At 52.7% G+C, this 12,538-nt stretch overlaps 1 protein-coding gene across 1 annotated transcript; it reads left to right on the top strand.

The window, feature by feature from the left end:
* The first annotated feature begins 8,553 nt into the window (after positions 1 to 8,553).
* On the top strand, positions 8,554 to 8,973 carry LOC136548671 (uncharacterized). The gene has a single exon (XM_066540112.1). The coding sequence runs from the start codon at positions 8,554 to 8,556 to the stop codon at positions 8,971 to 8,973; it is 420 nt and encodes a 139-aa protein (XP_066396209.1).
* Positions 8,974 to 12,538: the final 3,565 nt, after the last annotated feature.

Genomic DNA, 12,538 nt, shown 5'->3' with positions numbered 1-12,538 from the left:
GGCTAAATTGTCCATAGATAATATGATTAGACTAGGTTTATTTCCAAATTAACCAAAGTTTTGTGGTCAGCTAACACTACTTGCTGGAGATAGATGGGCCATGAAGCCACTACATGCACAGTTGCAGAGAAGTAAACTTAGACTATCTAGCCCCTCAAATAAACGACTGATTACCTATAGATATGCAAATAATCAAATATATACACAAATCTTCATTAAGTTTTGTTAGCCAAGGGGGGTTCGGACTCCAGAGCCTAGTATGGCTTCCACTAGGCTCCGCCAGTGAACATGGCGACGTCAATATGCTAATTGGCGTATAGTTAGTTTCATTCCACGTGTTTTATACGTAGATCCAGCGAGATGGAGCGTGTTGCAAATTTTTTTTTTTAAAAAAAAACAGATGTTGCAAAATGAATTTACCTATCTAGAAAAGGTTGACAGCTGAACAGCTGGGTTTCAGAAGTTGACGCTACAGTTCTTTCTTCTTTGCACGCAAATTATATTAGTCGCAGTTGCTTAATGATTGCTGAATGCTGATTGATGGGTAAAGTCCACACGGAATAAATAAACTGTGCCCTGCAGCGAAAATATCTGGGACGGGGAGCACTGTTCGCCGAAGTTGGATCGCTGACGCGAGCGGGAATCTGACGGACGGGGATGAATAAATTTCTAAGGGGTGGAATAAAAAAAACGGTGGGCCTGCTGGGATGGTTGGGCCCTCGTTTTCACTTGCGCAGCCGGATTCCGTTTCTATTGCTAATTGACCCAGTTGCTATGCATCTTCTGTGCGGGCGGTGGGCCTCAGCCCTCAGGTCAGGTTTCCTTTCTTTCGAGTTTCGATTCGTGTGAGCACGTTGCTGCTACCACCGGCACCGCGGACTGCAAGAATCCCCAAACCACACGCTCCGCTCAGAACTCCACAAAAGGGAGAACCACCCTGGGCCATGTTTAGTTCACTCAAAAATCCAAACTTTGACACTATAAAAAAAAAGATTTTCTGTCACATCAAATTTGCGGTACATGCATGGAGTACTAAATGTTAACGAAATCAAAAACTAATTGCACAGTTTGATTGTACTTTGCGAGACGAACGTTTTGAGCCTAATTAGTCAACGATTGGACAATTATTATCAAATACAAACGAAATGCTACAGTACGCTATAGAAATCTACAGTGTTTTGGGCGGCGCCAGGGCAGCTAAACATGGCCCTGACTCTTTTTCTCGTAACGGATGGAGCACTCTGTCGTGACAGGACAGCCAGCCTGAGCCAGGGCGATCACCCCTGAGATTTTTTTTATTTTTAACCTTTTTTAACCATTTTCAAGTTTAACACGGATTTTTTTTTTTAAAACTAACATTTTTGATCACGCCTACTTCAGTGGCGTGGCAAAATCAAGCTACCGCGTTATGCATGGCGGCGCGGCAGGGTCGCCACCGTGGCAGCGACCAGGTGTCGACGAAATCTGGTCGATAGCCTACCAAGGGGTATACCCACGGTAGTAGATGAATCGATGGAGGTGCGCGTGAGAAAACCAGATGGTGACACAGAATGCAAGAGGCAACGATTAGACAGGTTCGGACCGTCGGCTTGACGTAATACCCTATGTCCTATGTCTTTATGGATTGTATTGCGTATGATTCGATCAAAATGTGGGGGTCCCTACCCACCTTATATAGCCTGTGGGATAGAGTTACATATCGGTTGTTTCTATCCTAATCGGTTTACAAGATAGGAAGTTACAGATATTACGGGATCTAGCATATTCGAGCAGGTGTCCTAGATCACCGAGGATCGTCACGCAGTCGCGAGGCACGATGACCTGTGTCGTGCTCCACACGGTGTCGTCTTGTAAGCTTGGCCTCGACTAGTGGCGCGACTCATGCGTTGTCTTGTGGGCTGGGCCTCCCCTAAAGGCTCGGCTCATGTATGGTCCTATGGGTATCGGGGGTTATGCCCCCACAACTAGTCCTTGAGTGCCTTGGATCCGACGAGCAACACCGTCTTGAGCTTGTCCGAGCAATTCAGCTAGTCGCCGGTCATCAAGAGCAGGCGTCTGACCGGTTCAACTAGGAGCCAAGCAGTTAAAACAAGCGTCCAAGCTGTTGAATACGTCGTTCAAGCTGTTGAACATGACGTCGAGCTATAGAAACATATGTCCAGGTATCTCAATTGGGAGCCAAGCTAAAGCTCACGTGAAGTCAAGGTTTATCGGCAAGATGTAAGGAGCTCAAGTAATTTTTTTTGAAGTTTTGGTCGGTGAAGTGTACATACTTAAGTGACAATTGCGATGGCTCTAACGACGTGGTCATCAGGGCAGAGTAGAGGCATTAAATGACAGACTTGACAAAGTCGAAACGCTGTGAAGAAGAAATAGTACGTGCACCATGAGGTGCATTGTACACAATGTAGTCCCCGAGTCCTACTAGGAAGATGATGAAGAAATTTTATAGCAGGGTCAAAGAAAAATATGCAGTCCCCAGCATAGCTGAGAAAGCAACCAGTTCTCGGCATTGCCTGAATACTCAAGCGACCAGGAAATCAGTACATTCACCGTAAGATGAAGTGTACACACTTAGTCCTCGACCCTACTGGAAGATTGAGGACAAATCTTGTAGCAGGGTCAGAAGAAATATCTTGCCATGAAAATCCAAAAAGTCCTTCGAAATACCGCTTGACACACATTTTGTCTTTGTGGCGTGCGCAAAACAAAGTTTCGCATACGGATACGGAAAGCCCTAGTTAACGGCCCAGTGACGCACGGAGAACTCAGGAGGGAACGCGCACGGCGGGGACACAGTTTTCCAAAAACCCTAGAAGGCAGAGGGTCAGGTGTCGATCCGTTATAAGTCCACCATGGCTCCGAGGCGCACTCCCCATTTCCCTGTACTGCCACATCGTCTTTCTTGCATTCTTGCGCACATATAACTTCCCGTCTGCCACCGCTCCGCCGCTGGAATGGATCCAAGTAGCAAGCAACCACCGTCTCCAAATCTGCTTGATGGCATCAAAGAGGAATCGTAGCGGCTTCGAGGTGAGCATCGCGCTTCGTTAACCACACCGAGGAGTGGGTGCAGTCCGTCAGTGATGAGAGGGGACCCAACAACTGGTGGTGCTCGGAATTCTGCCAGATAGGGTGACAGTGGGATGGCGTCCGACGGTTGGTGAGAATTTCCCCACTGCCCCATTCTGATGAACTTGTTGTTTTTTGAAGATTACTTCATTCGCTGGATTCAGGGTCCCAATTCATCCTTTTCTCCGCGGGCTGATTGACCACTATGGCATCGGTCTCTTTATCCTTAGTCTGAATTCCATCCTTCATGTTGCTGTTTTCATCAATCTTTGTGAGGCATATCTAGGGATCCTGCCCCACTTCGATCTATTCCGCCATTTCTTCTATCTCAAGATGAGGGGGGGAGCTAGATCGAAGGTAGTTGACAGTGCTTATCTGTAGCTGCGGAATGAGATGGCGAGTCAGTATATCATCATCCCGCTTAACACAAATGTAAAGTACTGGGCTTGCAGATGGTTCTACATCAGGTAGGTGTAACCATATGTCCAGTGCGACGTTGATCAAGTGCCAGTGGTGAACACAAGGTGGTCAAAGAGGCCCAACCCGAATAGAATGCAGCAAGTAAGGGAGCTCCTACGGTTGATAGATCGCAGAAGGTTTGACAGAGTCATTGTGGCGATGAACTTCACGTTCCACCAGATCCAGCCTTGCAAGGAGAGGGTGCACCCGACGTTTGAGTACCAGGGAGATACTAATGGGACCCATGAGGTGCCTGAGGAAATTGCTCGAGATAAAGTCATGTGGCGGATCGAGATGTTGTTCAATCTCATGGGTCGGGTGTCCATCAGAGATCAGCAGTGAGCCTTTAGCATAAAAAATCTCCCCCGACAGTGAGAGGCTTTTCTACGGTGTTTTGCTTGATTGTCCTCACTTTTGCATTGTATTCATTTGTGTTGTTGAAGATTCATGGATAGGATCGGGTGGTTTACTTTTTAGTAATCCCATCTGAGGAGTGGCTAAGGGCTATAGACGCTCGGCCGAGCAATCCCCAGCATTAGCCAAGCACAGATGTGGACGAGGAGGGCTCAAAGAGCCAAGAAGCTAGAGGTAATGACACACGGATAGAATATATGTCAGTGAAAAGCCTCGCGGGAAGCAACCAGCTGACGAGGGGCCATCCGCAAAGCGGAAAAAACATCTAGGCCTTCTTGAGGTGAGGAGGGCCCCGTGAACATTGGGCATCAATTGAGACTCAGAGGCGATAGGTACTTCTGTTGGACACTTCCTCTGAAGATGAGCAAGCGGCGAGCCCTAGCCATGGCGGAGATGTGGGAGAGGCGATGAGCTCGAGATGCAGCAGTGGTAGTTGTTGGGTACCAAAAAAAGGGTTCCCCTAAGTGAAAACCAAAAAAATCGCTTAGACCCTGTCAAAATCAAAGCCAAGAGACAACTATTGGCTAACCCCTGGCCTTGTCCGAGGCCACCGACTCTCCGCCTCGCTCGAGGCCTCGCACGAAAGGCCTCGGACGGCCTGACGATTCTCCGCCTCGCTCAAGGCCTCGCACAAAAGGCCTTGGACAGGCTACCAATTCTCCGTCTCGCTCGAGGCCTCGCACGTAGGGCCTCAGACGAGTAACCGATTCTCTGTCTCGCTTAAGGCCGGTTTGGCGAACAGCCCCACTGCCTTCGCCTCGACCGATCTCCCTGACAGAACGTCACGTCCAACCAAATGCGACCAACCACTCCCATGGTGTTAGCCAAACGACGGCTCAACACAGCGGAGTGGCCGACGAGATGGGAAGTCGCATCAGCACCATGCCGTTTAGGATAGGACAGGGTAGGGGTTACCGGCCACTATGCTCAGTACTGTGCCCACGACCAACGCCCACACTGCACTATGCTACCTAACCCTTGCTCCAGGAACAACGCGGCATGGGGAGTCAAGTTTGGGTTGTTGTAGCCTCGGAATTAGTGTGTAGGACCAACTGCTCCCTCTGGGCCTCAGCAATCCACTTCAGGGTCTCGGCAGCCTCGGGATTCGCGCCCGCTGAGCCCCCCATAATGGCTCGGCCTCAGCACCAACTGAGCCTCATCTCTTCACACTGTCAACACATAGCAACCGGCACGTCGTCCGCCATGCCCTGCATCAAGCTATCACTGGAGCTCCCACGTCGCACAGGACTGAGCGTGACCGGTGCATTGCTCCAGTGCATTAAGGACAGGACCACTCCGTCAATCATGCCCCCATAGTGATGGGCTACAGGGCTCAGACATGCCACCTCTGTTCGCACGATGCTACAAAGCAACCCCATGTATCACCCCTGTCCCCCCTTCAACTATAAAAGGGAGAGACTGGGGCCATTTCTAGGGACGCATAGACACAAACGGACACGAGCATGGACAGACAAACTCACTCACTCACGCAAGCAACACTCTGTAACACACATGCTTCCCTGCTGCCTGAGATCTACATCTCAAGCAACTCACACCGCTCCACGCAGAGACCTGGGACTAGCTCCCTCTCTCGCCCTACTTGTAACCCCCTACTACAAGCACTTTGGTGCAAGGAATACAAGATCTATCTCTCAGACTGGACGTAGGGCACCTATTGCCTGAACCAGTATAAACCTTATGTCTCTTTGCATCACCATCCGGGATTAGGGGCACACAGTACATTTTCACTAGTTGGTTGAGGGCCCGCCGGTCCAAAACACTGATAGTTGGTACGATAGACAGGGGGCTACTACGTGTCATCTTCGTCATCCCAACAAGTTCCAAATGAAAGACCCCGTGCGACCACTGGGTCTCGGCACGATAATCTAGTTCGGGAGCCTAGAGTTCATGTCTCTAGGGTATGAGTACGATATGGTACTCCTCTCACCCAGAGTCTCGCTGACCGTCGACGACGTCACACCCCAGCAGCCTAGGCGTAGGCAGCGCCTAGGCCGCTGCTCTCATCGCGCTCGCTAGGAATGGTGTGGGTGGGACCACCCCGACCCTATGTAAGATTAGGGTGATGCACCACGCTCCACCAGTATCCCCTGCCCAGCTATTGGCACAAGGTCCCTAGTTGGGGACCTGTCTAGCCTGAGCCTGGATAGGGGAAAGGCGCCGGTGACGCACAGCGATGCCCCGTCATCAAGCTCTACCCCACCACCTCCTGAGGAGTCGACTCAGGTGGAGCAAAGCCCGGCGATGGCACCATCCCCGTACCCCTTCGAGTTAAGGAATGCCGCCGCCACCTATGCTTCCGCCTACGCTTCTGCTCACGCGGAACCCTCAGGACGCCACCAACGCTTCACCCTCGACTTCGATGCCATGACCTCGACCCACACCCATGCTGATTCCTCGGAGGAGGACAAGGTGTGGGCCGAAGCGGACTTCTCCAGGCTCCGCGACCCTGAAGCCATGCGCCGCTTCCTAGCCACGAGTGACTACTGCTTCGGCTACTTCGACTCTGATGATGAAAGCACTTATGACCCCACTCGTGAGTGCTTCCACATCGAGCTCGGGATGCCGAGCACGGGCGATGAGGACGAAGGGACAGGTTCTCACTCCCTGCCCCCTGAGGGGGCGGGTGGCGCCACACGTCCACGTGTCGAGCCTCGGGCAGCATGGAACGAGAACCTTGCCCCTGAGCAACTTCGATGCCTAGACCTGGAGCAGCTCCATGAGCTTCAGGCCAAGGTCGAACAAGACCGATTCCTTCTGCAGCAGCTCTGAGACACTCTCGAGCAAGAGCAGCAGGGTCATGGTGATGGCGGAGCAGCCTGGCGGAGGGCTCGCGACATCAACCGCCACATCAACAACAACGAGGGGGGCGAGCAACCCCCTATCTTCAACCATGCTAGCCAAAACATCATGGTGGCGGCAATGCTGCTCTGGACAATGCCCGAGCTCTCTACCACAGAGGGGCGATGGGCTCATGGTGAGCTCTGAGACCTCCTTGAGACTGCCGCAGTGCAGCAGGACAAAAGTTCCGCCTCTCGATGGCGCGGAGGCGCCTCGAAACTTCCCATGACACCGCCTCGGCAAGATAGGGAGGTCTCGGTTCATCCCGAGCCTGCTCGGGCCCTGACGGCCAATAGGGTCCCCTCGGTGCATGACCACTCCGACGACCGACGCGAGGTGCAAGGCGACCACGATGTAGTCAGTGGGTGACGGTGCCATGACAATGAGGGGCCTGCCCGAGGCTACCATCCACACTGAGGTGGCCGCTACGATAGTGGGGGGGACCACAGTCCTTCTCCTGAGCCGTCTGGCCCTCGAGTCTTTAGTAGAGCTATCCGCGCTGCTCATTTCTTGGCCCAGTTTTGGCAACCGGCCAATCTCATGAAGTACAACAGCGAGACTAATCCTAAACTTTGGCTGGCAAATTACCACCTGGCTTGTCAGCTAGGCGGTGTGGATGATGACCTTCTCATCATCTGCAACCTCTCGTTGTTCCTGTCAGACTCAACGCGAGCCTAGCTCAAACACCTCCCTCCCTTTCAAATCCACAACTGGCATGACTTGGTAAGGATCTTCGTCGAGAATTTTTAGGGCATATACATGCGCCCTAGGAACTCCTGGGACCTCAAGAGTTGTTGCCAGGGACTGGACGAGTCTCTCTGAGATTTCATCCGACGCTTCTCCAAGAAATGCACCGAGTTGCCAAGCGTCGGCGACTCAGAAATTGTCTAGGCTTTCCTCTCCGGCACCACCTACCGAGACCTAGTCTGAGAGTTAGGCCGGAACGTGCCGACCTCAGCTACCATGCTCCTTGACATCGCCACCAACTTCGCCTCGAGCAAAGAGGCCATCGGAGCCATCTTCCCCGACAACGACGCTAAGGGGAAGCGAAGGGACGAGGCCCCCGAGGCCTCGGCTCCCCGCCTCCTCAAGAAAAAGAAGAAGGGTCACCAGGGGAAGCAAGAAGTCCTCAAGGCTAGCCTAGTCATGGCCACAAAGCGCAAGAATCCCCGAGGCCCTAGAGGCCCCGGGCTCTTCGACGATATGCTTAAGAAACCCTGTCCTTACCACCAGGGCCCGGTGAAGCACACCCTCAAAGAGTGCACCATGCTCTAGCATTACTACGCTAAACTCAGGCTCCCCTGCGATGATGCCAAGATGAGGGACACCGGCGATAGGGACAACAACAAGGACAATGGGTTCCTCGAGGTACGCAACGCCTTCATCATCTTCGGTGGGCCTTCAGCGTGCCTCACGGCGCGGCAGCAGAAAAGGGAACACTGGGAGGTCTTCTTGGTTAAGGTGGCCACTCCCTAGTACCTCAACCAGTCTCAGGAGGCGATCACCTTTGATTAGGATGACCACCCCGATTATGTTCCAAACCCCGGGTAGTACCCACTTGTCGTCGACCCGATCATTGACAACACCCGGCTCACCAAGGTGTTGATGGACAGAGGCAGCGGCCTCAACATCCTCTACGCCAACACCCTAGAGCTCTTGGAGCTTGACCAGTCGTAGCTCCGGGGTGACACCGTGCCTTTCCACGGCATCGTGCCGAGAAAACACATGCGACCCCTCGGGCGCATCGACATGCCCGTCTGCTTTGGTACTCCCTCCAACTACCGCAAGGAGGTCCTCACCTTCGAGGTGGTTGGGTTCAAGGGAACATACCACACCATCCTGGGGCAGCCGAGCTATGCCAAGTTCATGGTGGTCCCCAACTACACCTACCTCAAGCTCAAGATGCCGGGCCCCAACAGCGTCATCACTGTCGAGTCCACGTACGAGCATGCATACGACTGTGATGTCAAATGCATCGAGTATGTCAAGGCTCTCGTGGAGGCCGAGACCCTCATCGTCGACCTCGACCGGCTTGGTAGCGAGGCGCTTGACTCCAAGTGTTGCGCCGAGACTTTTGAGCCCACGGAGGCCGTCAAGCTCGTCCCGGTCGACCCCATCTACCCCGACGACCGGGCGCTGAGGATCAACACCACCCTCGACATCAAATAGGAAGCCGTGCTCATCGACTTTCTTCGCGTGAATGCTGATGTATTCGCATGGAGTCCCTCAGACATGCTAGGCATACCGAGGGAGGTCGCCGAGCACACCTTAGACATCCGGGCTGGCTCCAGACCGGTGAAGCAGCACCTACATCGATTTGATGAGGAAAAGCATAGGGCCATCGGTGAGGAGGTGCAGAAGCTTTTAGCAGCTGGATTCATCAAGGAGGTGTCCCATCTGGAGTGGTTAGCTAATCCTATATTAGTTAAGAAGAAAAATGGGAAGTGGAGAATGTGTGTGGACTACACTGGTTTGAATAAAGCATGTCCAAAAGTCCCTTTCCCATTACCTCGAATCGATCAAATCATTGACTCCACTGCGGGATGTGAAACCCTATCCTTCCTTGATGCGTATTCCGGTTACCATCAAATCAAGATGAAAGAATCCGACTATGCGTATTTGGGACTTCTTTCATCACACCATTTGGCATGTACTGCTATATGACTATGCCATTTGGCCTCAGAAACACAGGGGCCACATACCAGCGGTGCATGACCCAGGTCTTTGGCTAGCACATTAGGCGAACTGTCGAGGCCTACGTGGACGACATTGTGGTCAAGTCTAGGAAGGCCAATGATCTCGTCAATGACTTGGAGATAGCCTTCAAATGCCTTAAAGAGAAGGGCATCAAACTCAACCCTAAAAAGTGTGTCTTCGGGGTCCCCTGAGGCATGCTCTTGGGATTCATAGTCTCAGAACGCGGCATCGAGGCCAACCTAGAGAAGGTCTCAGCCATGACCAACATGGGACCGATCCAAGACCTCAAGGGAGTACAGAGGGTTACGGGATGCCTCACGGCCCTAAGCCGCTTCATCTCGCGCCTTGGCGAGAAAGGCTTACCTCTGTACCACCTCTTGAGGAAATTAGAACGCTTTTCTTGGACCCCCAAGGCCGAAGAAGCCCTCGCCAAGCTCAAGGCATTGCTCACCAATCCTCCCGTCCTAGTACCACCAGCCAAGGGCGAGGCCCTCTTACTCTACGTCGCCACAACGACCCAGGTGGTCAGTGCGGTCATGGTGGTTGAGAGGCAGGAAGAAGGGCATGCCCTACCCATCCAATGACCTATTTACTTCATCAGCAAAGTGCTCTCTGAGATTAAGACACGCTACCCCCACATCCAGAAACTAATCTACGCTGTAGTCTTGGCTCGACGCAAGCTGCGCCACTACTTCGAGTCCCACCCAGTGACCGTGGTGTCGTCTTTCCCCTTGGGAGAGATAATCCATAACCGGGAGGCCTCGGGTAGGATAGCCAAGTGGGCCATCGAACTCATAGGGGAAGCCCTATCTTTTGCGCCTTGGAAGGCAATTAAATCCTAGGTCTTGGCCAATTTTATGGCTGAGTGGACCGACACCCAACTGCCACCCGCTCAAGTCCAGGCGGAATGCTGGACCATGTACTTCGATGGGTCCCTGATGAAGACCGGGGCAGGCGTGGGTCTGCTCTTCATCTCACCCCTCGGAGTGCACATGCGTTACATGATTCGGCTCCACTTCACCACCTCCAAAACGTAGCCGAGTATGAAGCCCTCGTCAACGGCTTGCAGATCGCCATCGAACTTGGAGTGCGGCGCCTCGATGTGTGGGGCGATTCGTAGCTCGTTGTTGATCAAGTAATGAAGGAGTCGAACTGCCACGACCCCAAGATGGAGGTGTACTGCAAGCTAGTATGTTGCCTTGAAGACAAGTTCGACGGTCTCAAACTCAACCACATCATGCATAAATTCAATGAGGCCGCGGATAAACTAGCAAAGATGGCATCGGCATGGGCCCTGGTCCCCCCGAACATCTTCACAAGAGACCTCCACAAGCCTTCCATTGACTACGCCTTAGCAGCGGGAGAGGGCCCACCAGTTGAGCCCACCATAGGGCTCGAGGCCCCCTCTATCGCTGAGACCCCTTCGGCCGAGCCCGAGGTCATGGAAGTCAATGCGAAGCCTCCTGAGGCTAGCTAGGGCACAGACTGGCGAGTCCTATTCCTTGATTGCCTCGTCTGAGGAGAGCTTCCTGTAGATAGGACTGAAGCCTGATTGCTTGCTCAGTGAGCCAAGACTTATGTCCTCAGCAACAGCGAGTTGTACAGGCGAAGCTCATCTGGCGTCCTTCAACGATGCATCACCACCAAGGCAGGTCAAGCCCTACTTTGGGACTTACACATGGGAGCCTGTGGGCACCATGCAGCACCTCGGACGCTCATTGGAAATGCCTTCCGCCAAGGGTTCTACTGGCCAACGGCTATTGCTGATGCCACCAAGCTCGTACGCTCCTGCGAGGGATGCCAGTACTACGCACGGCAGACGCATCTCCCGGCCTAAGCCCTCCAAACCATCCCCATCACATGGCCATTCGCTGTGTGGGGGCTTGACATGGTTGGACCTCTACAGAAGGCCCCCAGGGGCTACACCCATCTGCTAGTAGCAATTGATAAGTTCTCCAAGTGGATCGAGGCTCGTCCGATCAATCGAATCAAGTCCGAGCAAGCGGTGCTATTCTTCACTGATATCATCCAAAGGTTCGACATCCCAAACACCATCATCACTGACAATGGGACACAATTCACTGGCCATAAGTTCCTGACGTTCTACGACGACCACCACGTCTATGTGGCCTGGTCAGTCGTAGGACATCCTAGGACAAATGGCCAAGTAGAGCATGCCAACGGTATGATCCTACAAGGCCTCAAGCCTAGAATATACAACCGGTTGAAGAAATTTGGCAAGAAATGGCTTGTCGAACTCCCGTCGGTCATCTGGATCCTGAGGAACACCCCAAGCCGAGCCACAGGGTTCACACCATTCTTCCTAGTCTATGGAGCCGAGGCCATCCTCCCCACTGACCTGGAGTACGGCTCCCCGAGACTACAGGCCTACAACGAACAAAGCAACCGCACTACCCGTGAAGACGCCCTCGACCAACTGGAGGAAGCCCGAGATGTTGCGCTATTACATTCGGCCATGTACCAGTAGGCCCTACGATGCTATCAAGCCCGGCACATTCGAAGCTGAGACCTGAAGGTGGGCGACCTGGTGCTGAGACTGAGGCAAAACAACAAGGGCCACCACAAGCTAACCCCACCATGGGAAGGGCCGTACATCGTCGCCCAAGTGCTGAAGCTCGGGACCTACAAGCTAGCCAACGAGAAGGGCGAAATCCTCACCAACGCTTGGAACATAGAACAGCTATGTTGCTTTTACCCTTAAATTTCCAAGCATTGTATACATTGTTTCTCGAAATACAATAAAGAAGCATTCTTTAATTGTTCTAATTTTTTAGAAACCCCCTAAGCCCATCGTGGGCCTCAGCGTTACGATAACACCATAAGGGAGACTCGGCTTTACCTCTACAGAGGTGCCCACTCTGGGGCTCAAACAAGACATGGCTCTGCCTCTGCAGAACTGAGCCTCCCTTGGGGGCTAGAAGGGGGGATTCCCCCCTAAGTCCCACGCACCATTTCTTAGTCATTTTTCAAAAAAAATTTCTATGCCAAACTCCCTAGCGTGCTCTAACAAATCGAT

This window comes from Miscanthus floridulus, chromosome 4 (assembly GCF_019320115.1).
Source record: "Miscanthus floridulus cultivar M001 chromosome 4, ASM1932011v1, whole genome shotgun sequence".
In the NCBI taxonomy this organism is placed as follows: domain Eukaryota; kingdom Viridiplantae; phylum Streptophyta; class Magnoliopsida; order Poales; family Poaceae; genus Miscanthus; species Miscanthus floridulus.
This window is presented reverse-complemented; position numbering and strand designations above follow the sequence as displayed.

Bases quoted from the DNA above. Each gene is read 5' to 3' on its own strand.
- LOC136548671 (XM_066540112.1), top strand. From the start codon at position 8,554: ATGCCCGTCTGCTTTGGTACTCCCTCCAACTACCGCAAGGAGGTCCTC.